Source organism: Psammomys obesus, unplaced genomic scaffold (genome assembly GCF_907164565.1).
Source record: "Psammomys obesus unplaced genomic scaffold, mPsaObe1.curated_primary_1811, whole genome shotgun sequence".
Classification (NCBI taxonomy): Eukaryota; Metazoa; Chordata; class Mammalia; order Rodentia; family Muridae; genus Psammomys; species Psammomys obesus.
The window spans coordinates 50,931,302-50,959,080 of NW_026585895.1; the positions used below are offsets into that span (position 1 = coordinate 50,931,302).

Consider the following 27,779-nt stretch of genomic DNA (forward strand, 5'->3'; position numbering starts at 1 on the left):
CCTCAAGGTTTGCCCTTCTTACATCCTCTGAGCTGTCCCTTGCTGCTTTTAAACCTTGGATGGATGTCGAGCTCAATGATGGTACTATAATCAGCAACAGCAGCACTAGGGAACTTGCTAAAAACACAAATCAGCTGGGCATGGTGGAGCACACACACCTTTAATCCCAGCCTTTGGGAGGCAGAGGCAGGCTGATCTCTGAGTCCAAGGAAAGCCTGGTCCACAGAGTGAGTTCCAAGATAGTTCCAAGATTTCTACACAGAGAAATCCTGTCTTAAATAAGTTAACTAGCTAAATCAAAACATAAATCCTTAGGTCTGGGTATGTGAACTAGGCTGGCCTCAAACTTGAGATCCTCCTGCCTCTGCTGCCCAAGTTAATCACCACACCTGACTTTTACTTTTTTTGTTTGTAAGGTTTATTTTTTGAAGATTTGTTTTAAGTGTGTGTGTGCGCGCACACTTGTGCACACACATACAGGCTCAAGTATGCCAGAGGAAGGAGTTGGATGTTCTAGAACTGCAGTTACAGATGACTTTTAGCCATCATGTGGGTACTGGGAAGTGAACCCAGGTCCTCTGGATGAGCAGACAGTGCTCTTAGCTGCTGAGGCATCACTCCAGCCCCCACTCTCAGGCTTTCATTGGTTTGCAGTGTTTGTTGTCCTCAGTACTGGTAATGGAAGACACCTTTTGTTTACTGCACAGGGGTTCCACATGGGTCAACCTGGCAGCCCATTTTGGTCACGTTTGATTCACTGCTGAATCCTTAGTACCCTCTCTAAGCCCCTAGGAGTATAGTCAAGTTTCACAGAATGAATGAAAATGTTACCTTGCCTAGGTCACGGCCATCCAGAGGTCAAGATTTTCCCCCTCAGAAGAACAAAGCATCACACCCTCAGCTCTGGCCCAGAGCCCTCGGAGCCATGGGAGTTCCTGGCCCTCTCCCCCACGATGGAGCCCACTGGCAGCACAACCTCAGGGGGCAGCAGGGGGCTCTGCCAGGGCTGGGTCCTCACACAACTCATGTTCAAGGCAGGTGGGAAAGGAGCACCTCCGAAGGAGGGAGCCTGTCTGCACTGGTGGAGGCTAAGGCAGCCAAGGAACTCCCTCCCCCTCACTCTTCCAGCTGTTTATGTACAAGCACCTGCCAGCTGCTAGGCCCAAAACCTGGTCCTTTGTGACTAGTGGAGGGAGTAGAAGGGCAGTAGCCTCTACCGTCTCTGCTGCCTCCGCTGGAGGGCCCATAGCATCTGGATTGACTCTAAATTCCCCATACCCCCTTCTCCATTGTGGGTCCAGAAAAAAAACAAAAAGCATTCTGACCCACAAGGTAAGTGCTCTGCCACTTGGCACCTTCTGGTGGTACTTTTCCTTGGGGCCAGAGCAGAACCCTGGGTCTCTAGAGGCATTTCTTGGTTTCTCACAGTACTGGGGTTGCAGTCACAGAATAGAAACCCAAAAGGCAGGAGTGAGAGAGCTCCCTGGCTGGACCTGAGGAGCAAAGGCTGATGGTGACATGAGTACCCATTCCACGCAAGGGCTATACCCTCCATCTGCCAAAGGGGAGATGGATGCCCAGCAAGGATGACCCACCAGCCAGCACGACCCCTCCCACCCCCAGCTCAGAGGGTGTGCTCCCGGATCTGGTGAGGTGCATGACCCCTCTCGCCCCCAGCGCAGAGGGTGTGCTGCCCGGATCTGGTGAGGTACACAGAGGCTAAGCTCTTAGTGAAGTGTAAAGTGCTAATGCAGAGGGCTTTTATTGAAGGTCTACTGTGTGCCAAGCACCTTCCTGCGCTTCCCACCAGCAAAGGAAGAGGGTGCTAATGAGCCCCCATGTGGAGCCAGGGAGGGAGCTGAGGTGGAGGTAGATGGAGGCAAAGTAGTCCCAGCAGCTGAGGCCTCAGAGAGGACAGGATTCTGAGATCTGGCCAGCTTGAAATCCAAAAGCCGAGGCCTCCCTGTCCCTGAGCCTACTGGGCTCTCAATCTGCAGAGTGGAGTCTCTGGGTCCTTTCACTTTGTGACCTTCAGGGAATGGACTCTGTCTCTGAGTGGTTCTCCCAACCTGGAGTGGGTCCAGAGGGTAAAAGAATGGCTGAGCCCAAGATGACAGGTTTCTGCTGTCTCTGTAGCTCCTGTCAATGCTTGTTGCTCCTTTGGAGTTCCTACTTTGACCTTGTGGGCTAAGGGACAAGGGGGCAAGGAGAAGAAGAAAATCAGACACAGAGATGCCAACAGCTGTGGAGAGGAACAAACACATAGAGAAAATGGAGCCAAAACTAAAATATTGGAGAGAAAGCGATCAAGAGAAGGGGTAGGGGGAGCCAGGCATGGTGGCACACACCTTCGACCCCAGCACTCAGGAGGCAGAGCAGGCAGATCTTTATGAGTTTGAGGCCAGCCTGGTCTACAAAGTGAGTCCAGGACAGCCAAGGCTGCACAGAGAAACCCGAGAGAGAGAGAGAGAGAGAGAGAGAGAGAGCCGAGGGGGAGCAGACAGAGGGAGGAGAAGGAGGGAGCTGGGAAAGTGGAGAAAGCCCAGTCCGTGGACTGGTCCTCTTCCAGGCTCAACTTACCTAGAGCTCATCCCTAGGGTGAGGGTGGAGACTATGCCCACTGCTGCCAGTCAGCTGCAGGTGGGGGCCACGAAGGGTCTTTTGAGAGCCAGTCCAGCTAATAAGGCGGCCACTGTCATCGTCCCAGGGGGACGATGTCTCCGTGTCACTGAGCCACTCAGCGTCTCCCGCATAGTGGGTGGGGGAGGCAAGCAGAGGCCTGGCAGAGAAGGCTTGGAGGTCTCGAGGCCAGAAGTATGCTTTGTACTGGTCACTGTGGGGTGAGAAAAGAAAGCTTAGGTGGACTGATAAAGCTTTTCCTATATTCCACGATGCTAAGCCAGAGCTGGGGCCTTGACTGTCTGCAGTGTCACTGACCTGCCCGCTAGTCCTCATAGCTACTTGAGAAGTAGCACCTTCAGTACCCCATGATGAGGACACTGAGGTTCCATACAGGGGAGTCAGACGATTAAAAACCACATGGACAGGGGCTGAACAAAAGGCTCAGCCTTTAAGATTATTCACTGCTTGTCAGAGACCCAGCACCCACATCTAGTGGCTCTCTACTACCTGTAACTACAGCTCTGTGGGACATGATGCCCTCTTCTGGCCTCTTTGGACACCTACACTCACATACATATATCCACACGCAGATACACATGATTAAAAATTAAAAATTAATCTAAAAATAAATCCACATGGACATAGACAGCACAGTGTTCACATCTAGCTGAGTCTGGCTCCTGAGCAACTCTTGGGGTAACCTAGGTCATGTAGGTGAACCCCATCTCCCTCTCCCCAGCTGCCTAGTAAGCGGTTTTGCAGTGTGGCCCTGGCTAAGATGACCCTGCCCCACCCTGCCCCACCCTGCCCCACCCTGCCCCACCCCACCCCACCCCACCTAGGCCTCACTTTGGGTGCTGATCAAACATGATAGGCAGGAACTCATCCACAGGTATCATGCGGTGCAGAGGCTGGGAGGCTAACAGTTTTCGAGCACCTGCCAGACTCAGGGTGTATGCTAGCGTCCAGTAGGAGTAGCCAGCCACCATCAGACCAGGCAGACCCTCCACAGCCACCTCCTCCTCCGGGTTCACCTGCTTCCGGCCAAGGTAGCTGCAAATGGCATCAAAGGTGGCGGGAGTCACTATAGAGCCTAGGATATGCTGGCCCTTCCCCAGGTATGATAAGGCGAGGCTCTGTAGGGAGAGCTAGCTAGGATCCCAGTGTAAGAAGCAGACCCCAGAGGCACACTCTGTCTCCCCTGCCCCTGAGAGTTAGTCAGCCTACATCAAGTCCCACGAAAGCTTCTGAGCCACCACATCCTCCATCAGCCGTTCCAGTCGCTTCCGGAAGTTGTTCTCAAAGCGCACGTCATCCTCAAACACCACAACCCGGGCCAGGCCCCTGGCAACCACCTATAGCACACGTGACAGGGGAGAGGGCTCTGCAGATCTGAGCTGTCCTGTTCCTGCCGGCCAAGAGCCAGGCCAGCAGACTTCTTGGCTACATGCCACATACCAAGCCCTGGCCATATTGTGTAGCTCCCCTAAAGCTTGCTGGGGGTCCCACTGCCTAGTGACTGAAATCCGTCTTGCTCTGGCATTCAAGGCCCTAAGTTCACACACCCCAGTCTAGCTTACAGAGAGAATCATGGTGACAGTCATGGCTTTTGCTACATTTACTGAATACTATCGTTCTCCCAGGGCTAGTGCAATTGCTCAGCCTCAGAGAAGCACAGCTTCTTGCTTGGTGATCTGAAGCTGGGCAGGGCTTATAAGAGATGCCACAAAATTGCTCAAAAAATTATGAAGAGAAGCTACTTTTCGTAACTATAGAAAACAAGGGAAGAATGTGAAATCAGCTGGGTAAAAGGCCAACTGCATCATTCCCTCAATTTGTTCACAGGTGGTAAATAGAAACAAGATCCCACGCGTGCACAAAGGCACTCTGTCTCCTGGAGGGGCACCCTTGGGGGCCCAGGGCCTTCTGTCCTCCAGCAGTGCCCGCTGCCCCAACCAGAAACCGAGTGCAGAACCAAGCCCCAGGTTTCCAGCTTTCCATTCCTGACACACCTTCCCCCAGAAAAAGTTATCCATGTTCTTCTGCCTGAAAGGCTCTTCTACCTGCCCACCTGACACACAGCACATGCTGTCAGAACCTCCCTCTTCTGATCTCTGCCTCCCTCCAGAGCCTGATATTTCTCTCCTTTAATGAGTGAATGCACACTGACGTTTGGAGGCCAGAAGTCAATGTCAGAATGTCTTTCTCTACTGCTGTCACCTTTATTTTTGTTTGTTTGTTTGTTTGTTTTGTTTTTTGAGACAGAGTTTCTCTGTGTAGCCATGGCTGTCCTGGAACTCACTCACAGACACCTGCCTGCCTCTACCTCTGGAGTACTGAGACTACCTAGCTCACCCTTATTTTTCCCCCCCCCCAATGAAGCAGACTTGGAGTTTATTAAATATATTTTAAAATATTTTTTAAGGAGCTGGAGGAATGTCTCAGCTGCTAAGAGCACTTGATGCCCTTATAAAGGATGCAGGTTCAATTCCCAGCACCCACATGGCAGATCACAACCATCTATAACTCCAGTTCCAGGGGATCTGATTCCCTCCAGGGGCTCTGCACACATGTGATGTACATACAGGCTAAACACCCACACAGAGAAAATAAAAGTAGTTAAAGCATGAGGATTAAGAAAAATGTGGTTTTTAGGAAGAAATACGGCACCTGGTGTGTGGACCTTATTTTTTGAGGCACGGTCACTCAGTGAACTGGGACCTTTCCATTTCATATAGCCTGGCCTGCCAGGCAAACCCACAGGATCTGTTCCCCAGTACTAGGGTTACAAGTGTGATCCACTGTACCCAGCTTTTCTGTAGGCACGGAAATCTGTGTTCAGGTCTCCGAGTCTCCCCAGCAAGCACTTTACCACTGAGCTAGCTCCCACCCCCAGGATCTCTCTCTTGCTGGAATGATACAGACCAGGTCTCCGAGTCCCCCCATGTCGCCAGGAAGAATCCCTTCTAGGGTACAGAGTGCTCCACAGAGACAATAGGATAAACAATGTCACCCGCCACTCAGGGGTGCTGGGTTCAAGGAGGCTTCTTTTCAGACACAGCTTATTCACTCACCCACACAATCAGCTGTGTGCCTGGCACACAGCATGACTAAGACAGACAGACATCCTTTCTGCTGTTCCTGAAGGGTGTGGTCCAGAGGGCAGGCATCCTCACCTCTTCCCAGATGGAGTAGTGGCTGAGGAAACAGCCCACCTCACCCTTGGTCAGTGTGCGGCCTGAGTAGGGGTCCTGGTAGCCAGGGAGCAGGTCCACACCGAGGCGCTTAAGGATACTGCTGTTGAGTGTCCTATGAGGCACAAACATAAGTGGGTGACAAGTGACCACCAGAGCCTCCATCCAGAGGGCCTTTGCCTGTATGTGTTAGAGAAAATCACACTGGAGCCTGGCTTAAAAAAAAGGATCCCGCTTTGTAAGTTCTTCATGTGGCCTGAAGCTGTCATGGACTGGGCTTAGGGAACTCTAACCTCCTTAAGAGAGCCTCAGCAGAATGGACTAATAAAAATCTCCTTGATGGGAAGGCACCATAGGATGGTAGGTACTGTTAGAGACCAGTTGAACCAAGGCCCAGGAAGGGACAGACATTCCACAGGGCAGCCAAGTATAATGGTGCAGGCTTGTAACCCAGGCTCTTGGGAGGCAGAGACAGGCAGACCTTTGTGAGTGTGGGGCCAAACCCAGTCTACGTAGTGAGTCCCAGGCAAGCCACAGCTATGTGAGACTCTGTCTTGAGGGGGAAGGAGGGAAGGAGAGAGGCAGGCACCTGGGTAAACCCAGCTCTTAGGAGACAGAAGCAGAAGGATCAAGAATTCACGGTCATTCTTTTTTCATACAGCAAATTCAAGGCCAAACTTAGCTACATGAGAACCTGTCTCAAAAATGCAAGCCAAGGACCAGTGGGATACCAGTGGTTCAGTGAGATACAGTGTTTGACCCAAAATCCTGAGATTGTGAATTCAATCCTCAGATCCCACAGTAGAAGGAGAGAATGATTCCCAAAACTTGCCCTCTGATCTCCACATGTGTGTGCTCTCATACACACATCACACATACAAATAAATAAACTTAAAATTTTCTAAATAAACCCCAAAAGAATAATGAGGGAATATGACCAAAGCACATTATATTTGTAAAATTGTGAGATATATATATCTGTCTGTCTGTCTATCTATCCATCTATTGAACAAAATCTATTTTATAAAATTGTATATATTTGTAAACAAAAAGACCTGGGGTGTGAAGCAAATGGCAGCTGGCCTATGAGTCGTGTGGCCCTGGTAGCAGTTGTAGCTTTGCCTCTGGATCCCTGTGGAATGCAGCTAGACTTCACCTACATACCATACTCCGGCCCCTCAAGGGCCTAACTCTAACATGGAGAACATCCCTGAGCTGCCTACCCCTTGGAGCATTTTATGGATGTTGGGTCCTTGCCAAGTTTGCTCTGAACCCTCAAGAATCACAAGAGCCAAGCATGCTTATTTATGTATCATTGCATAATGCATGTATCATTTAGAAATGAAGGCGAAAGATGGGAGTCTGTCAGAATTCATACAGCTGTCATGTGACAACTCAACCCAGGTCCTGGGGTCCTCTGCACTGCACCCTTCTCCCTCAGGTGGACTGAGGAAGAATGTCTTTCCTGTTGCCCCTCTCTGGCCTTCCTGAGACAGCAGGACTCAGCCCCTATACTGCATGGATTTTATTTTTAAGATTTATTTTCTTACTATGTATAGAATTTTCTGCCTGCTTGTATGCCTGCAGGCCAGAAGAAGGCACCAAATCTCATTATAGATGGCTATGAGTCACCATGTGGTTGCTGGGAAGTGAACTCAAGGCCTCTGGAAGAGCAGCCAGTGCTCTTAACCTCTGAGCCACCTCTCCAGCCCCTACCTCCTGGATCTTTAAGAACCTCATTCAACCAGTCTGCTTGTCCATTCCTAGGATCTCATGTGAGTCTCATGGTCCCCAAGGGAGACTCACCTGCCATCCACAGCGTCTACCACCTGAGCAGAGATCTCCATCTCCCAGAGAGAGCTCAGCATTCGAGCCCGGCGCTGGGGTCTACGGGCCAGGCTGATGACGAAGACCTGGAGGAAGCCAGGTGAGCCTAAGGAAGGGCTGCATATCCTCCCCACCCCAGTTCCACAGGTTGGAAACTTACTTCATCAAACCCCATTTTGTTGGGCTTCTTTGGGTGCTGAGACACATGAGCTGAGGCCATCATTGGGGGCCCATCCACTGCAAAAGGAAAGAACAAGCCCCCAGCGCCCAGGCATGAGTCCCCATGGCTCCTGGTCATAGACACCCTGGAGTCCAGCCCCAGCTTCATTTCTACCAATGTAGTAGCGCATCTAGGAAGAGAGTTCCCTGTCCTCCAGCCCCGCTGTACAGATCAGAACATTGGGGTGCCACAGGGAAAAGGGCTTACTTACTGTCGAGGTCAGAACAAGGCTGGCACCCAAACTGTGCTTAAGTCTACGCCTAGGAAAGGAGCACTGTGGGAAGGCAACCCTCACCTAGTGCTTCCAAAATCAGGTGGATGAAGTTGTCCTTCTCCTCCTCCAGCCCCTGGTGGGACTGCACTGCCACATTCATGTACCCGTAGCGATGGTCATTGCACACATGTACTGAGACCCCTGCGGAGAGGCTGCGTGAACTGCTGGAGTTGGGCGAGGCTCTCAGCAGACACTGTCAGTGGCTCTGGGACTCAGTGGTGTCACAGTGGTGAGGGCACCGAGCCGCAGCTCCAGCACTTTGTGTCTTCCGTGTCCACACCCGGCAGACTTCACCAGCACTCGTGGACAGGACCATCAGGATCCTTCTGATTCACCAGCTCCCTGAGGGCGCACTGCTTGCTTGAGAGAACTCAATAGACACTCCTAGCCCTCAGTAAGGTTCTCCCCTCACCAGACAGTCTTCACAGCCCTAGCCAAGCCTCAGTCCAGGCCCAAATCCCAGTGCTGCGGCCTCCTCAACCAAGGTGTCCCCCATCACCGCCTTTACTTCATCTTTAGCTCTTTCTTGGGGTTGTTGGGGGAATTTGGTAGGGGGGAGGGGGATTGAGACAGGGTCTCACTTTGTAGCCCTGGCTAGCCTGGAACTCCTGATGTAGACTAGGCTGGCCTTGAACTCACAGAGACTGGGGTTTATCCCACTCACACCCAAACGCTTCCTTTCTAAATAACTTTCTTCTTAACCATAATTATAGGGTGGGAGAGAGGTGGCTGAGCAACTGAGAGCACTGACTGTTCTTCCAGAGGACTGAGTTCAATTCCCAGCAACCACATGGTGACTCACAACCATCTGAAATGGGATCTGATGCCCTCTCTATTTAATTATTTATATTCATTTATTTATTTATTTAGAAGGAGTAATGCCAGGTGTAGTGATGCACACCTTTAATCTCCATGCTCAGGAGGCAGAGGCAGGTGGAGCTTTGAGCTCCAGGCCAGCCTGGTCTACATAATAAGTTCTAGGCTAGCCACTATATATTCCTGGCTAGTCTGGACCTTATGTAGACCAGGCTAAAGACCATGTGTGTAGCATCAGGTTCCCAAGGCTGGCCCTTTCTTCCTGTCCCACCTCACCTGCCCTCTGCTCCAGTCACCTGCTTTCTTACGTTCCTTCCTACCATGGGGCCTTTGCATATGCTGGCCTCCCTGCTTGAAAATACTTTTTCTTGGGGATAGAGAATTGGTTCAGTGGTTAAAAAAGAGCACTTGCTGTTCTTGCAAAGGACCCAGGCTCAGTTCTCAGGCCTGCATGGAGACTCACTTCCTCACTTCCTCAGGCACAAGTATATGGTACACAGACATACGTGCAGGCGAAACACTCACACACCCAAAATAAAATAAATCTTAAAAAACAAAGAAACTACTTCTTACTGTTTAATTTGTTACTGTCTGCCCACACTTTAGAACTCAGCCTGAGTTGTCTTCCTTTCTGAGATCTCTCTAACTAAATCAACTCCACCCTGAGCTTCCAGAAACCTATAATCAAGGTGTCCTTCCTGTCAGTGTTGATTTAGACACTGATTTGAGGTCCTCTGACTAACTGGACCACAGAGTCCAGGAGGGCAGGAACAGCCTGATAAGCACTACCTCCCCAGTGCCTGTCGCCCAGTGGGGGTCCATAAATACCTGCTCCATGAAGCAATACCTGCAGGTGCCAAATGGGGACAGCCAGGAGCCTGTCTCTCCCAGTGGGCGGTGGATTTAAGAAAGGCCCTGACCCAAAGGACCAAGAGGAGTTGACAGGATCAAGTGTGGGGTGGAGAATGGCATGCTAAGCAGGAGGACCAGCAGGTGTAAAGGCCCAGGGGCTCTTCCAAGGGATGCTGAAGGAGGCTGGTCCTCACCCGCAGCCTGGCAGGCATAGGCGAAGACAATGATGTCATCAAAAGGCCAAGTGTAGTTGGGATGAGGTGGGTAGAAGGCAAGCTGGGCTGTTTTGTCAGTCTGCAAGGACACCAGGAAGGTAGAGTGGACCATCGGGACCCGGAAGCAGCCCTGGCGCTGGCGGTTCTTTGTAGGGAAGTATTCAGCTGTGCGGCGGTAGTAGCCCTGAGGGAGAGAACGTCTTGGGCTGGGGCCAAGCCTCTCCTGGCCCAAAGGCCTGAAGCTCCCCCCAGGACCCTGGGCCACCTGAGGCCCTGCCCAGCCTCACCTGTGGAGTGATCCCACACCAAAAGTTGGAATAATAGGTCTGAGAATCCAGCATCGGGGCCACCACTGGCAGTCGCTGCTCTATGAGAAGCCGAAGCGTCTGGTTGTTGGTAAGAATGTTGTCTGTGTCTGCAAACTTTGGGGAAGGAAGATGTCACAGGGATTCCTGACTGAGCGGGAATTCCTTCAGAGTGATTCTGGGCACCCAACACCCAACACCCAACAAAGAGAGGTCTAACCAGGGCCAAAGAGGTGGCTAGAAAGCTAAAGGTGTGTGCTGCTAAGCCTTAGAACCTGAATGCAGTCCCTGGGACCCACATGGTGGACAGAACCAACTCTAGAAAGCTGTCCTCTGACATCCACACACATGCCATGTGCACGAGTACATCCACACAGCCACAGACAAACCAGCACAGTCAGGAGCATTTCTGCTGAGGGCCCATTCTGAGAGGCCAGCTTAGAGAAGATCTAGGAATCTTAGCTGAGATCTAGCTTAGAAGGCAGGTCCAGAGCACTGCTCTGAGGAGACTGGAGAGATGACGCCATCTGGTTTTAAGGGCTGGCAGCTAGCTCTTCCAGAGGGCCTGAGTTTGAAACCCATTGACCATGTGGTGGCTCACTACTGAGTGTAGCTCCATTTCCATTTCCAGGTCCTCTTCTGGCCTCTGTGGGCTGCTTGCACAGACATACATGCAGGCAAAATGCCCACCTTCATTAAAACAAAGAACAAAAATCAACAACAACAACAACAACAAAAAACCCAGGAGGTGGCAGCTCATACTTTTAATCCTAGCACTTGGTAGGCAGAGGCAGAAAGATCTCTGCGTTCAAGGCCAGCCTGTTCTACAGAGAAAGTTCCAGGACATCAGGGCTACACAGAGAAACCCTGTCTTGAAAAACCTACTATACAAACAAACAAACAAACAAATAAAACAAAAACAAATTATTTTTTAAAAATCTATTCTGAGCTCCATTCCAGGGATCCAGGCTCAGTTTATACTCTAGGTAAAAGCTTAGGAATTTAGGTACAGCATATAACCTAAGATCTATCCAAACCTCCAGGCTTAGTATCCAGTATGAGCTTCAATACAGGGGTCCTAGCTCAGTCTCCAAAAGATCCAGCCTAGAGGTGGTTTGGTTATAACTAAGACTTCTGCTGGGGCAGGTACCAACACCTCCCACCTGACCCCAAGCTTCCTCACCAAGATGTAGTCCGCTCCCCAACCCCTGGCAAAGGTCAGTGCTTCCTGCTTCAGCTCCATCAAAAACTGATGCCTTTCTTTGGTCCAGTGCTTGGGACCCTGTTCATCTGGATAGGACCTGAGGTGGAGGGGTGAGATGTTCTCTTGAGAGAGGAGCCTCTCCTCTGCAGGAAGTGGACACAGCCTGCTCTGGGGGCTGTGGCACTGGGGAACGGCTGTTCTCCGTCTCTTCCAGCACCCTTGCCCGCAGGTTGCTACCTGGCCTCCTCCTCAGGCTTCCACACCACGGTCGCATAGTCTCGGCCCACAGCGGCCAGCCATTCTTGCAGCATCTCTGTGGTGTTGTCCACGTTGTGATCCGTGGCACACCTGTGAGCACAGCAGAGAACGACTCAACAGCACAGAAGGGCTGGGCCCCCATGAGCCTCACCTCCAAGTGCCATCCAACACCCTCAAGTCTGGACTGTCTTGAGCGCAATAGAGGAGAGGTATGCTACATCGAAGGTGCCGGAGGACATTCTGTGTGACCTCAGGCAAGCTCCATGCCTCTGTCCTTCACATCCTCCCTTCTAATTTTGTACACTGTACTGGGGGTTTGAACCTAGAGACTTATACATGCCAAACAAGCCCTTGAACACTGAGCCACATCACCAGCCTGAATACACTGGGAAAGATGGAGTCCCTTGACATTAAGGATCACACCTGCCATGTCCCCCCACTTCCTTCTTCATGGTGCTACAAACCAGGCCCTTTCCAGCTTGGAATCTGACAAACCTGTCACTGGCTTTCCTTACCCTGAACTGTAATTAGGACTACTCCGTGCTCTGAGCACCCTGGGAAGTGCTGCGGGCCTGAGCTTTTCCGCTTCCCCTCTGCTGCTGAAGGGGCTCTAGGCATGGAGGTGGGAGGCTTAGCCAAGAGCCCAGGTTTTAGCCAATGCTGCTCCTTTAAGCCAGTTTCCCAGATTGAAGACTAACTACGTGTCAAGTCCTACAGGGGTGGGAACTAATTCCCAAACTGTGGTGACTGTGGGCAGCCTCCCCAGGCCACAGCTCCACCCCCAGCCCAACTTGGGTCTGCTGTGAGGAGCAGTTTATCTCCAGCCTCAGCTTGGGCTCCTCCCTGTTTTAGCTTTTTAAGACAGGGTGCTGTAGTCCGGATCCCAGAGATCTATGGGACCGCACCCTTGGCTGTCAGAAACCAGCAAGCCCCGGTACCCTGAGAGGCTGGCAGTATCACTGTGGAGAGGACTCAGCTTGACGCCCCTGCCCAGCACACAGCCTGGAGCCGAGGGCTCCCGCCACCTGCTCCCTTGAAACCTCCAGTCTGAATGATCCTTTCTATGTCGGGCCCCAGGGGATTCCAGAGGTTCCCGCCTGTTCTACTCCACAGGAGGTAGACCACAGGTCTCCACTGCGGGCTCCGAGTGCTGGGTCCGAAGGAACGGGCCTAACTTAAACCCAGGGAAGCCCAGGATGTCTGGGAAGTCTGGAAAGCCCGAGACAAGTAACGAGCCAAAGGAACGGTGGGTGTCCCTGGGCTGACCCATGGCCTCAGAGGTCTGCTCTTGCCCATCAGGGGTTTAAGAATCCTGCTGAGGGGCTTCAGGCATGTCTGGGAGGGAGGAGCTTGTCTGGGTGGTGTCTGGGCAGGAGTGCTGCGGCCTCCCGGTCAAAGGCCGTCCCGGGTCCTGGGGTTTGATGCCCATATGTGCCCTCCCTTGGATCTCTCACCAGAGGGCCAGCCTGGCCCGGGGATAGTCCAGGCGCTCCAGCGCGCCCAGGTAGTGGGGCAGAGAGTGCTCGGCATTGCGGGCCACGATGGCGAGGACCACGGTGGGCAGCGTCTGCTCCTCAGCACCGGCAGCCCGGAGCTGCGGCCACAGCAGGAGCAGCGGAGGTAGGAGCGGGGCAATTCGCATGGCTGGACTCGATGGCTGTGAAGGCCCCCAGGGCTCCCACAGCAGGGAGGGGGCGGGACGGGCGGGGCATGGAGGCGGGGTCTTGGAGGGGCGTGGCCACTGCAGTGGGCACCCTGTGCCCCTGGTGGGTGCCTGCACGCTCTGCTGCTGTCCTGTTCTTTGCCCAGGCCCTACGTGTTCAGAGTCAGACACCTACTCTAGATGCGTCCCCGGGGCTGCCCTCTGTGGACCTCAAAGGGCGACGGCACGAAAGGGAGGATAGGGGCCGTGGTGGACCTCTTGCACCCTGGACACTCATCTCACAACTGGAATTCCGACACCGCAGATCTCCGGCTCCCTGACCCTCAGCCGTGTACCCGCGAGGTTGCAACCTTCACGGGGAGCCCCAGTTCCCGTCCCGGCTCGGACTGAGTTGCCCTCTGGCGGCCGAAGGCAGGAACTCCAACATACCCTCCAGATGACGCGATGAGCTGGAGAGGGAGCCCCGGCTTGGGGCGGGGACTGGGTGCCGCTGATCTGGGCGCGTCCACGCGTCACCTCCACGCTTCGGCCCTTAAAGAAAGCAAAGCCCACTCCGACTGAGGGTAGGTCTTGGAGATCACCACAAACCCCCTGATGGTGACCCAGACCCCCTCCAAAGTAGGAGATTCAGCCTCCTCTGGGACAGAGTGAATCTTAGGACCTTGTTGAGATGAAAGGGAATCTCCAACCTTTCTTAGGAAAGGGAAAAGGAGCTCACAAAGTTCCAGCTGGATGTATGTCACCAAGCCCGGTCACTTTCCCCGAGTCTCCCGGTTCTCACAGGTAAAACCTGCCTGATGACCCCAAACATGCAGGTTTGCTAGGGGTCCTTGAGCCTCGCTTACTGCATGGAGTCTGAGACAGGCTGGAAGAGGGCCTCTACATTCACCCTCTCTCTGCCTGATCCGTCCGCTTTTCTAGGCTTGCACTTCAGCCTCTTTAGGACACTAGGGAGGGGAAGGTGCACGCTGCTTCTTCTGAGAGGGCGTGGGAGGAGTAAGTTCAGCAAAGAGAGGGCTTACCTGGTGATCAGCATCCTGGGATCCGAACCCTGGAGCTCTAGCCTAGCTCTGGTCACAGCTTCATGCTGGACTATTTCCAGGCCAGTGGTCCTGCAATGAGAAGGGCCCATGGAAGAAGCATCCTGGAGGGAAGCCAGATCTCTCTCTAGACTGACAGTCTCTGACAGAAGCATTCCCAGACCCCATTTAGAGGATTCTCCCTAAAGCTGCCACCATCCTACATATCCAGAGCCAGGGGTGCTGTGGTTAGGATGCTTGTCCCTCCCCCATACTTGAAGACTGACACCTAATCACCCACATCATGGTTCTAACAAGAGAGAGAAGATACTGGGGAGGTGACTCTGAAGAGCACTAGCTGCTCTTAGGAAGAACCAATCCCCCGTGTGCAGATGTCAGCTAACAACAATCTGTAATTCCAGTTTCAAGCGAACCAAAGTCTCTGGCTTCCTCAGGCACCAGGCATGCATATAGTGCACAGACTTACACAGAAGCAAAATAACCATGCACATTAAAAAAAAAAAAAAAAAAAAAAAGTAGGGCTGGAGAGATGGCTCAGTAGTTAAGAGCACTGGCTGTTCTTCAAAAGGTCCTGGGTTCAATTCCCAGCATTCATATGGTGGCTCACAACCATCTATCATGTGATCTAATGCCCTCTTCTGGCATGCAGTTGTACATACAGATAGAGTACTCATACACTGAATAAATCTTTAAAAAATAAAATAAAAAATAGAAAAATTAATTTAAAAGAAGAGGGAGAGGTTGAGCCTGGTGGGTTACATTTGTAATTCTGAATGTCCTGAAGCAGGATAGCTAGCCTGACCTACAGTGAGACTTCATCTAAAAAATAATCAATTAATAAAAAGTGGGGCTAAAAAAAAAATGGCTCAGCAGTTAAGAGCACTGGCTGCCCTTGCAGAGAACCTGGGTTCAATTCCCAGAACCCACATGGAGGCTCACAATCATCTGTAACTCCAGCTCCAGGGGATATAGCGCCCCCTTCTGGCCTCCACAGGCACCAAGCACTGCCTGGTGCATATACACACAAGCAGGCAGAATAGTCAAACACATACAGTAAAATAAATCTTGTTTTGTTTTGTTATTATTGTTCAAGCCCGGGTTTCTCTGTGCAGCCCTGGCTGTCCTGGAACTCACTCTATAGACCAGGCTCCCTCAAACTCTGCCTCTCTCTGCCTCCCGGAGTGCTGGATTTACAGGCCACCGTACCCAGCTAATCTTTTTCTTATTTATTTTTTAATATACATTTTATTTATTTATTATGTATACAATGTTCTGTCTGCATGTACACCTGCATGCCAAAGGAGGGGACCAGATGTCATTTTGGTGGTTGTGAGTCACTGTGTGGTTTCTGGGAAATGAACTCAGGACCTTTGGAAGAACAGACAGTGCTCTTAACCACTGAGCCCTCTCTCCAGCCCCTCCCCTTCCTTTTTAAGGTAGAAATAAAAGTGACCTGAGAGAGGTCCTCAAACCACAAGGTGCCATGTGTGCTGTGCAGCCTTCACCAGACCCTGGATCTTCTGGGCCTTCATCTTGGAGACCCTTGCAGTTTCCAATACTGTGGGCACAAATTTTCTCCAGCTAGGCATAGTGAAGCACCCCTACCTTAGAGCAGGGCAGTCAGGGTTCTAAGATACTCTGTAACTATGTAACAAGACCAGCTTGGGTCAGGCTCGGGGGGCCACATCCATGATCCTGACACAAAATCCAGACCCAGGGGTGCATGTCAGTAACCCAGATCTGGGGGGTTTAGAGGGATTCCTGAAGAAAGACCTGAATTTTGCTCCTCAGCTGGCCTAGCCAACCTCAGGTTCAATAAGACACCAATCTCAAAGACTAAAGTGGAGGGCTGAGGAAAGGGTTCAGTGGGTGAACACTGGCCACACAAGCAGGAGAATCCGAGAACCCTAGAACACGCACCCCAGCTACAGGGATAGAAGAGGCAGAGCCTAGAGAACCCCAGAAGTCCCTGGGCCAGCTAGCCTGCTGTAGGCAGATGCAAATAAATGAGCTGCAGGGCTGGGCTGACACCTGAGGTTGTTTTCTAGCACTGAGCCGTTCCCCCCTCCCCTCAGCCCTTTCTGTTTTGTTTTCCTGAGTGTCAGCCACCATGCCTGCCCCAAGCTGGTCTTGCTAAGTAGTTGCAGAATGACTCAGAAGCAGACATCCTCTGCTTCTGGCTACCCCCTGTAGCCAGGTTTGTGTGTGCACACACAAACCTACGCACACATACACACACACACACACACACACACACACACACACACACAAGGTGAGCTGGGTTTGGTGGCACATGCCTTTAATCCCATAACTCAAGAGGCACAGGCAGGTGGATCTTTGTGATTTCAATGCCAGCCTGGTCTACAAAGCAAATTCCAGGACAGCCAGGACTACACAAATAAACCCTGTCTCTAAAAGCAACAGAACAACAACAATAATGATAATGTGGACAGAAATCAAAGAAGACACAAATACATACACACATTGTTAGTATTTTGGAACACAACCTGCTCCTTTGTTACCCTGCAACCTATGATGTCATGTGTCACCAGCCAGGTGGCCACACCTGGAAGGCGTGGTTACCTTGCCCCTTAAAGGGCTAACCCCGACATGTGGTCGCTCTCTTACACTCTCCTACACACACTCTCTCTCTCTCTCTCCCTCTCTCTCTCTCTCTCTCTCAGTGCCCCCCTTTCTCTTTCCCTTTCTCTCTCCCCACCATGTCCTGCTCCCTCCTTCCCCCTCCCTCCTAATAAACTTCTTGCAGAGAATATCGGTTGTCACCAGCCTCATACTTTTTTAATAACATTACACACATATCTCACACATCCAAATAAATAAAAATATGAAAAGAAAAGAAGGGAGAGAGAAAAAGGAGGGAGGAAAGAAGGAAGACCCCTGTGAAAAGTAAACAAATAAAACATAATTTAGATTTCTGCAACTCACCAGTAACCTAGTTTAAGGGACTTTGTCCTAAGTGCCAAAACAGGCTAATAAATGGTTTTTAGATTCTTTCTTGGCCTAGAGTTTCCTCTTCCCTTGAACACTGACAGTTCCAGCTGCCTCCTTCTTCCCTTCCCTGCCTGGTGTCACCAGTCCTCCAGCCTGTCTTCCCCACAGCTTTCCCATCACTCCTGCCTAGAAAAATTCTAGAGCACGGCAAACACCCAGGCTCCCTCCCAGCCCTGCAACCCTGTCTCTTGTGCCATTTCAAACATCCTCAACTCTGTCCCTGACCAAGGAGCTCCAAGCCGTCTTTGGAGAAAGGAGGCAGCTATGGTTGGGCAACTCTTGTTTATAGCCCCAAATGTTACACTCTTTCCCCAAGCCCCCTCCTCCCAACAGAAGACCCAGCCAGCATAATCCCTTTCCTGTACCCACAACCTCTTCTTCCCACTCATCCTTCCCAATTCCAAAGGACTTTAACTCCCCCAACTTAAAATAAGAGAACAGTGAGATGTCTGGGAGGCCTGAGCAACAACTGTAAGATGGAAAAATCTATCCTTCCCTTCACTACTTGACCCACAACAAGGCTGCCAAGACCAGCATTTTCCAGCCCCTCCCCCAATGGGACTCTTCCTTCCCCAAAAGAGCTGGCCCAAGACCTCAATAGCCTTCCAGTAGCTGACAGACACACCCTCTTTGTTTTCTTTTCTCTTTTTAAGATTTATTTATGTATTATTTGCACAGCATTCTGCCTGCATGTGTGCTTGCACGCCAGAAGAGGGCACCAGAGCTTGATGGTTGTGAGCCACCACATGGTTGCTGGGAATTGAACTCAGGACCTTTGGAAGAACAGCCAGTGTTTATAACCTCTGTGCTATTTCTCCAGTCCACACCCTCTTTCTGAACCCCTAACCTACAGTGCTCCCCATTTGTATCCAAACTCCACCTTCCCAAAATAGAACACAGTCTTCTGCCAAACTTAATACCCTGTCCCTCCCTTCCAGGGGAGGGCACCTCTATATGCCTAGTCCCTGGAAACAGACACCCAGCAAGTGTCTCTGTCCCTGACTGTCTCCTGTACATGGCCACCCATGTGCACCCCACTGGCACCGATCACATGATACCACCATGACCAGGCTTTCCCTCTGGCACTTGCCCTGTCTACAGCCCTTTCTAAAATGTCAGCAGGTGTGACAGTGGAGACCTATAAGCCCAGCTCTTGGGAGGAAGCAGGAGTTTAAGACCCCCATGAGCAAGAGTGGAGCAAGCTCTTGTTGCAGAGAAACAGTCTAAACCTAGCCTTGACTAGTTCCAGGATCTTTTTTGGCTCACAAGTTTGGAAGCTAGAAAGCCAACATGGTGTCTGGTGAGGGCCTGCCCCTCAAGGATGGCTAGGGCTTCTAAGATGGCTCAGTGGGTAAAGGTACTTGCCACTGAGCATGACAACCTGGGTTTGATCCCAGCAACCACACACGGAGAAAGCCAAATCCCGAAAGTTGTCCCCTGACCTCCACACATGCCTTGTATAGGTATGCATGCTCACACACATAAGCAATCAATAAACGTAATAAAGAATGCATTAAAACAGTCGAGCTGGAGAGGTGGCTCAGCGGTTAAGAGCACTGGCTGCTCTTCCAGAGGTCCTGAGTTCAATTCTCAGCAACCACATGGTGGCTCACAACCATCTAAAAAGAGGTCTGGTGCCCTCTTCTGGTGTGCAGGTGTACATGCAGACAGAACCTTATATACATAATAAATAAATAAATCTTAAAAAAAAAAAAAAAGCCAGGCATTGGTGACACACACCTTTAATCCTAGCACTGAGGAGGCAGAGGCAGGTGGATCTCTGTGAGTTCAAGATTAGCTTGGTCTACAGAACTAGTTCCAGGACAGTCAGGGCTACCCAGTGAAATACTATCTTAAACAAACAAACAAACAAACAAAGGCTGGACAAAGTGTTTGTATATCTCATGAGGCTTGATTCAGAGCACTGGAAAATCAAATATGTTCCTTGGCATACACAGCAGGCCCTGTGCTGTCTGCCTGAGAGTTTAAGGCCTCTGCTTTCAACCTGCTCCCATCTTCTACCCCATCCAAACTGGACACTTTACAGTCCCCAGAAACCTCTGTGCTTTGAGACTTTCACACAGTTTTACTTGCTTTCCTGTTCCCTCTGCACGCCTCTTCCTCTTCCTGAAAGGCTGAAGTCTCAGTTTGGGTTCCCTTCCATAGAAAGCTGTTCCTGATATCCTTATCTGGGGGATGCAGCTCCACACAGCGTTCTACGTGAGCCCATCCAGTCAGGAGGTACTTAACCAACACAGGCTCATGAGATGCACTCTAGGGCCTGAGGCTATAAGGCTAAGGCCCCCAAATGCTGGTGAGCAAAAAAGGGAACAGGTACACCCATGAATGTATAAGTCCAAGACATGGTGAATGTGATTAACAAACGGCACCGCCTAAGGTGCAGCCATGGGTGAGTGGGCAAAAGGTCCTGAGAGTCAGTGTGGCCACAGCAAAGGGAAGAAACAGTGTGGGAAGAGGGGAGGTCAGACATATAGTCATGGTCTACTCAGCCAGAGCTGAGAATCTGACCTTTTTTTTTTTTTTTCTTTTGAGAGAAGGTCTCATTATGCAGTCTTGGCTAGCCTGGAACTCACTATGTAGATCAGGCTGGCCTTGATGTGCCTGCCTCTGTCTTCCCAGGGCTGCGATCAAAGGTGTGTGCCATTATGCCTGTTTTTCAGTTTGGTTTTGTTTTTTACTTTTCAGTTATTGTTGCTGCTGCTGTTTGTGTGCGCAGGAACATGAATGCTGTAGTGCCCGTTTGGAGGCCAAAGGACAGCTTACAGAGTGGAGTCTCTCCTACCACTGCGGTTCTGGAGAAGGAGCTCTCAGACTTCTGTGGCAAATGCTTTTGTCTACTATGGAACTGTTTTCAGTGGGTCCAACCAAGCCTAGAGCCTCATTCACACCAAGCATGTACTCTACCACTGAGCTGGTCCTGGGTTGTTTTTGTTTGTTTTGAGATAAGATCTGACAAAGTAGCTCTGCTTTTAGATAAATAAGGCTGACCTAAAGCTCAGAGATCCTTCTAGGCCAAGCCTGACATCCTGGATTGTTTTTTAATGCAATAGGAATTAAGAAAACATTATGGGAGTCAGCAGAAGTATTACATTTTCTCTACTAAACAGATTGCTCTAAACTGGGGGGTGGGGGGTGGCATACACCATTAATCCCAGCACTTCAGAGGCAGAGCCAGACAGCTCTCAACCATCCATAATGGAATCTGATTCCTTCTTCTAGCGTGCATGAAGACAGAGCACTCATGTATATAAAATAAATAAGTATTTTTTTTTAAAAAAAAAAAAGATTGCTGAGCTAGAAAGATGGCTCAATAGTTAAAAGCCCATCTTCTGGCTTCACAGGGCACCACATACACATGGTAGACAAACATACAAGTAGTTATACACATAAAATAAAAATAAATAAATCTAAAAAAAAATCATTACAAGCCAGTCTCAAACCTACAACCCTAGAACCTGGCTAGGCTCAGACAAGAGAATTGCTTTGAGTTTGAGGCTAGCTGGGCTACGAAATAAGTTCTAGAAAGCCTAATAGCCTGGGTAACAGTGTGAGATTATATCCAAAGAAAAAGAGAGGGAGGGAGAGAGAGATGGAAGGAGGGGGCAGAGGCTGATCTGCCCTGGGATGTAACTCAATGGTAGAGTGCTTGCAAAAGGTCCTGGGTTCAATTTCCAGTCCAGAGGTCAGCAGACATGTCAAGTGTGGACACAACAGGATTGATCTGGAGTTCATGGCCATCCTTAGAAACATAAAGAGTTCCAAGTTAGCCTAGACTACATGAGACCTTGTTTTTAAAAAATAAAAATGAAAACAAACAACAACAACAACAAAAACCCACAAAAAAACTAGAGCTGACTTGGGAGGCAGAGAGAGGATAGCCACAAGTTCAAGAATAGCCTGGTCTATAGGTCATCAAGCGCTGGGCCAGCTAAGGATACATGGTAAGTCCCCTCTCAAAACAAACAAAATGTTTATGTGGTGGTGCATGCCTGTAATCCCAGCACTTCAAAGGAGGACTGTTGAAGCCATCCTGGTCTACACAGTGACATTCTATCAAAGAGACAAGAAACTAGGACCAATGAGGTGGCAGGCAAAGTGTGTGTCACCAAGCCCGATGGCCTGAATTGGGTTCCTACAGTCCACATGATGGAAGTAGAGGAGAAACAGGCACAGATTGTCTTGTGATCACTACATCATTGTGCATGGGAATGCACGCACGTGCGCGCACACACACACACACAAATGAAATCTTTTAAAATAACTAAAACAAGCTGAGCGGTGGTGATGAGTGCTTTAGTCTCAGCATTTGGGAGACAGATCTTTGTGAGTTCGAGGCCACCTGGTCTAACAACTGAGTTCCAGGACAGCCAGGGCTATGTAGAGAGTCCCTGTCTCAAAAAAAATAAAGTAAGCCAAAAAAAATTGTTCTGGCTAAGCATGATAGCACACTCCTTTAATCCCATGACTCAGGAGACAGGCAGTCAGATCTCTGTGAGTTTGAGGCCAGCTTGGTCTATGTAGTGAGTTCCAGGACAGCCAGCGTACATAATGACCCCATCTCAAGGGCATGAGACCCTATCTCAAAAACCACAGCCACAAAATGACATCGCTCTACCTGTAGCTTAGATGGCAGACGTGAGGGTTCCTGGCACAGAAGAAACAAGTCTGGTGAGCAGAAGTGAGGTGGGGGAAGCTCCTGGCCTTATAGGTTGGATGTGGCAGACTGAGGACAAGGAGAGCTTTTGTGGTGGGCTTGGATGGGGTGGGCTAGGTGCTGAGTGGGTGAGACCTAAGGAAAATCAGGCTGATTAGGAAAACCTTATTCCTCTGAGCTGCCTTATTTTGAGCTGCCTTTTAGACCTCCAAGTAAAAAAATAAAAACAAAACAAAAAGCATGTAAGAGAACCTTTGCTCTGACTTCCACCACGGGGACCCACTTTCCCATTCATCTTCCTATCCCCAGGTTAGGCAGAGCCTAGGGACAACGTAGGCCCTCCACAGATGTATGGTAAGCTCCCTAACGGTGAAATCACCAAGTGCCAGCTCACCCACCTGCACTTTTCTGGCCCCTAAAATAACCATGAGATATATTCTTCTGTTAAGGATCTGTTAAGGCAGGATCTTACCATGTAGCTCTGGCTGTCCTGGAACTCACTAGTCAGGCCAGGTTGGCCTTGAAGTCTCAGAAATCCACCAAGTACCGGGATTAAAGTCGTCCCCAGCTACGACCACCCAGCGGAGATGCACTTCTTAAAGTGATGTGGACTAAGTTCCCGGAGGTTTTGAAGTTGTAGTGCTCATTAAAGCAAGGTCCTTACACCTGTAGCTTAGGCCTCACCTATGCAAATGCCAGCTGGGCATGGTAGTTCACACCGATCATCCCAGCAGCTGTCAGGACTCTTAATGAACCAAGGCTGTCACAAGTTCAAGGCCAGTCAGGGTTATAAGACCCTATCTCAACATTCCATTCTCCTTCTTTCCCTCAAAATAAAAAATCTGAAATTTGTGGTACAGGACTGTAAACTTAGCACTCTAAAGGCTAAAGTAGGACCATGTGTCTTAGGTCAGTGTGGGCTACACGGTGAGTTTCATCCAATCTTCATAATATGACCTTACCTTATTTTTTTTTTTAAAGCTAGTATCATCCCATCCCCATGCCTAGGAAGTCTGAAGTTCTGGGAGTGGAGTAAAATAAACTGTTTCCTTTAACTTTTTTCCCTCCTTTTTTGGAGATAGAGTCTTACTATGTACTCTAGAACAACCAGAGCTCCAGATCCTGCTACCTTAGACTCACAAGTTCTGGAGTTATGGGTTTTTGCTACCACATCTGGCTTTTTTCTTAGGGTTCTGGACATCAAACCTGGAGACTCACGCTGGCTGTATCACTGACCTGCACCCCTAAGCCATCTCTTTTGATGAAAAGTTCCAGGTCATTCCACCTCAGGCTGAGCTTGGAACTGCTGTTGCATGTATACTGAGTCTTCTATGTCAGGTACCGGAAAGTGCCTGGGAAACAGTTGCTACTGGAGCCCAACTGGCTGAGAAGGATCTAGACCAGATGCGACCAATGCTCTCAGGGTTTCTGCCCCTCAGCATTCTTGTGCCCCTCAACCACTGTAGTTCTGCACAAAACCATGTGGTGGCGCCAATATCCCAGGGCTTCAATTGGCTATCCTCAGCTGGAGACGCTGGGAGAACTGCCCCCTTCCCTCAGGGTCCACATCCTACTGAGAACCTGAGCTCTAAGGCTGGTGCCCATGGGCACATCCTTTACCAGGGAGAAAAGCTGACACCAGAAAAGCATACCAGCCAAAAGCTGATACACTCATATTGGAAGGGTTTAACTCTTGAGGGTTAGGGAGGTGAGCCAGACAGGACCCACTGGTCACAGAAGAGTTAGGGGTGCCAGGCCTCTTGGAGGCAAATAGCTTGTATTGGTACCCCTTGCCCAATGGAGTCTTGCCACATGCCTCTTTTAGCCTTCTACCTACGCTGTTCAACTTGTCTGTCCTGGACCTAAGTACTGCTTCCCTGCCGAGTATAGGGGCAGCCTGGAGGTAGTGCAGGGCTGGAGATGGGAACTCAAAGCAGGAAAGATGCCTGGACGGAGGAGCTCTTACCAGCTGTCAGCTTCCCGGTTCTTGGGCTCTTGGGTTGGAGGCTCCCTGGGCTCCTGTCTCGCTCTGTGGTCACAGAAGCCCACGATCCTGGCCAGGGGATGAGCCTTCACCCTGTTCTTGGTTCTGGGTGCAGTTCAACAGAACAGGAGACCAGCTTGGGTACCATCCTCACCTCTGGTTTCAAGCCCAGTTCCAAGAATACCCAGGGGAGAGCAGACTTCTCCACCTTAGGTTCCCCTGTCCTTCATCTGTCTTATTTGAGGGAAGACTGAGACCCCAGATCCCAACTGCAGACACTCTTGCCCAGTCTGTTTAAACTTAGCATACTCTGGCTTCTGCTGTACAAACTAGCCCACACCCCTCCTGTCTCAGGGTATCCACCCAACACCCACATGCTCTGGAGACCCACCCTCTCTCTGTTGACTATGCCTTCCTCTTTGAGGACCCCCAGATGTGGTTCTGTCCTCTGAGGTTCTGCCTCTGCTCTTAGGAAGCTGGGGCTAGGCCAGCTGTTTTCCCTAAGCAGCCAGCTGTTTTGCCCATCGGAAAGTAGCCCTGGCTCCTCTGCTAAAATCGTTTCTAGGTTGCAGCGTGGCAGCCCTACTGAGCCAGGGCCTGGGAGTGGTTAACTCCTCGGGTCCGGAAAGCAGCTTCTGCCTTCCAGCTTTCTGCATTCCCCAGACTCAGCAGACTTCTAGAGACCCCAAGAAGGCTAACACCTCAACAACTGCCATTCCCCTCCCCAAAGTCCCGAAGGTAAACCTAAGTGAGGTTCAAGGGATTAATGTCATCAACCCCCATTGAGAATAATTACAATAATAACAGCTGTCTTTAAGGCTAACACTTGTTAGCCTTAAAGCCACCAGGAGTCTTTAAATGCCTCAGTGATTCATTTGACTTTGACAACTCTGTGGCATGGGTATTTTGTTTGTTTTGTTTTGATTTCCAGACACGGTCTCTTTGTGTAGCTTTGGCTGGAACTCACTCTGTAGAGCAGGCTATTCTGGAACTCACAGAGATCCACCTGCCTCTCTGCCTCTGCTTCCCGAGTGCTGGCATTACAGGCTTGTGCCACCACCCATGGGTGAGTGTGTATTCAGAGAAAAGGAGGAAACTTAAGATGTGAAGAACCTCTATTACCAAGGGTCGGCTAAATGCTGGTCAGCCCTAGTGGCTCTGGACCAGCTCTCAGCACTGGTGTTTAAGTTTTCCTGAGCTCTCCTTCCTAGGTCTGGGCTTGGGAGCCCCATCTGTGAAATGAGGAAACCGACAGAGTTAACACCACTAGCCCCAGTAAAGAGTTGGGCCAAGGCACCTTCCAAGTATTTATTAGCGATTACTCCTCCTGGTGGCTGCGGTTGGCCTGGGCGAAGGGCCTGGCTTCACCGCCTCCTGGCTGCCTGCCTTCAGGGGTTAGTGACTACCTCTTAGCCTGTTTCCAGAGCTGGAAAATGGAGACAAGAATAACTGTCCTTGGTTTTGACAATGCAGGTGTCCACAACCCCACTGGGGACTGATGTGAAGTGTCCTGTCTTACCGATGTTGACCGTTGACCACAATTAGTAAGGGGCAGAGAGCCCTTCCACCATGGGTGCCTCCGGGCTCAAAGTGGAGCTAGGAGGTGGGAGAGCTGTCATCACTGGTTCAGGAGTCCCTACGCAGAAAAAGCAGGCTGCAGATCACAGAACCATCACCTGTGTGGAGGGGTTCAGCCTGTCTCTGGAGCTTCCACGGCCTGTTTTAACTCTGCACCCCTGTGCCTTTCTCCAGAGAATGGAACCTGGTCTGGGGAAAGGGCCAAGGAAATAGGGACAATCCCAAGGCTAAAATGGCTCAGAAGGTTTCTGGGCTGCGGCTGGGTGGGATTTCAGGGTCTGGGAACGACCCCTCAGGATGCAGTGACCCGTGTTCTCCCCTTTTGTCCCATCCTCCCTGCCCACCATGGGTCAGTTCCCTGGTCCCAGCCTAGACATCTGGAACTGGGGCAGACAAAGGGCTGCGGGAAGGGACAATAACCTTCTGTCCATTTTCAGATGCTGGGCCAGGCCTGGCCAGGGCTGGGGGCCGGAGCCCCGGCGAGGCGGTGCCAGGCCCCCCGCGGGCAGTGGACAATGTTGGCAGTGATGGAGAGGAGGCATTTCAAAGCGTTTTGTTCCTCCTGACCCCCTCCCCTCCACACATCTCGCCCCAGCTCGGGGTGAGGCCCCAGCCCCACCCCCAGCCACCCAGGCCTTGCTCTGGGCGGCTTGGGGACTGGCCACATTCTTGACCTCAGGGGAAAAGTTTAGACTCTTTGCGCCCTGGGCAACAATAACAGTGTCACAGACCTGATTTAGGAGCAGCACTTACCATCACAAAGCCACAGACAAAGGGCTGAGGCTGAGAACGCGCTGGCCTCAGAGTCTATTCCACCGCCAGGCTCTGTTCACTTCTCTCCCAGGTTCCGCCCAGGCCCACTCTGTGCCAGGCATGGACACACCTGGGAGGACCTGAGGCGGAGGGAAGGAAGGGACAGAATACAACTGTGAATGAAGGAGTTTTGGGAGTCATCTCTTACTCTCCCATGAAACTGTTAAGTGACCCTGGATGGGTCTTTCCCCACTCCAGGCCTCAGTTTCCCTATATGTGATAGCTAAATAAATAGAGCACTGGCAAAGCTGGAGCCTGTCCTTGTGGCAGGAGGGTTTCGATAACGGTGATGGCTAGGTGGGGAAGGTACACCTGTCATGCCAGCCAGAGACCAGCCTGGGCAACACAGTGAGAGAGTCTGTAAAGATGCCCTGGTGGAGAGAGGAAAGGAGTCCCTGCTGCCCTTCAGCACTTCCAGGTGCCAGGCTTACTGAGTCCTCACCAAGTTTCACCCCCTTTGATCAGTTAAGCGCCAATCAACCTTATAAAGCAGGTGTATCATTAACTCTGCTTTAAGGCTGATAAACTGAGGCTTAAAGTGACTTGCCCAGGGCCAGGCTCCTCACTGCCCTAGTGAGAAGAAGTGAGGAGGCAGCTGGCCTCTCATGAGCTGGGGTGGAAGGGCCTCCCCTCCCAACAGAAGGCCATGAATAAATAAATATTTGATTATTCCCAGGGGGAATTCCACCCCCCAGAGCAGGTGCCTTTAAAAATCTGGATTGATTCTTGTCTATGAGCAGAGGTTGGCCGGGGTGGACACCCAGATGTAAGGCACTGGACACAATGACACTCCCCTCATGCACACACCTAGAAGAGGTGGTCATTTAAAAGTTTGTGGAACCACTTTAGGCTATGCGTCTGTACGATGCTCATTTGGCGAACTTCGCTGAAGGCCGCGGAACAGTTCCTGGAGCAGTGAAGGGAGCCCTCCTGGCCAGGGCCCGTGGCCAGAGGCATCTCACCTCCCACTGCTCACCACTGGGACAGGGTGCCATGCCACTAGCTTTCCTTTCCATGAAGTGGCCGGGTTAGGGTTAGACCCCGAGAGCAAAGGAGTCCCTAGGATCTGTTACAGCAAGACCAGCTATGACTTCAGGGGGAAAGTCAGGAGAGAGGAGTGCCCCTCGATACCAGCAAGGGTGTCTGCAGCCCTGACAGAAAGCAAAGAGGCCTGAAGCCTTGTGCAGACTCCTCTTCTACCCCTAACTCTAGCCTCGAATCCACAGG

At 50.9% G+C, this 27,779-nt stretch overlaps 1 protein-coding gene across 5 annotated transcripts; it reads right to left on the minus strand.

The window, feature by feature from the left end:
- Window positions 1–1,738: 1,738 nt before the first annotated feature.
- On the minus strand, window positions 1,739–26,543 carry Cercam (cerebral endothelial cell adhesion molecule). Of its 5 annotated transcripts, XM_055600134.1 has the most exons (16): window positions 25,681–25,780; window positions 24,144–24,266; window positions 14,473–14,562; window positions 13,880–13,981; window positions 11,767–11,877; window positions 11,509–11,626; window positions 10,308–10,442; window positions 10,000–10,204; window positions 8,159–8,278; window positions 7,804–7,880; window positions 7,623–7,729; window positions 5,799–5,931; window positions 3,850–3,977; window positions 3,472–3,675; window positions 2,581–2,833; window positions 1,739–2,187 (listed from the first exon to the last, which is right to left on the minus strand). In XM_055600134.1, exons 5-15 carry the CDS (start codon window positions 11,838–11,840, stop codon window positions 2,581–2,583), a joined length of 1,554 nt encoding a protein of 517 aa, XP_055456109.1. In that variant the 5' UTR covers window positions 11,841–11,877; window positions 13,880–13,981; window positions 14,473–14,562; window positions 24,144–24,266; window positions 25,681–25,780; the 3' UTR covers window positions 1,739–2,187. The 5 variants fall into 5 exon arrangements, with proteins under 5 accessions (XP_055456109.1, XP_055456110.1, XP_055456108.1 ...); XM_055600135.1 differs by lacking the exons at window positions 24,144–24,266; window positions 25,681–25,780 and adding an exon at window positions 26,493–26,543; XM_055600133.1 differs by lacking the exons at window positions 13,880–13,981; window positions 14,473–14,562; window positions 24,144–24,266; window positions 25,681–25,780 and adding an exon at window positions 13,242–13,438 and having other exon boundaries at window positions 8,159–8,269.
- Window positions 26,544–27,779: the final 1,236 nt, after the last annotated feature.

Coding starts and splice junctions, on each gene's coding strand:
- Cercam (XM_055600132.1), bottom strand. CDS start 13,429: ATGCGAATTGCCCCGCTCCTACCTCCGCTGCTCCTGCTGTGGCCGCAG. Junction 7,881..8,158: donor CCTGATTTTGGAAGCACTAG/GTGAGGGTTGCC, acceptor TTCCTTTTGCAG/TGGATGGGCCCCCAATGATG. Junction 7,730..7,803: donor ACAAAATGGGGTTTGATGAA/GTAAGTTTCCAA, acceptor GGCTTCCTCCAG/GTCTTCGTCATCAGCCTGGC.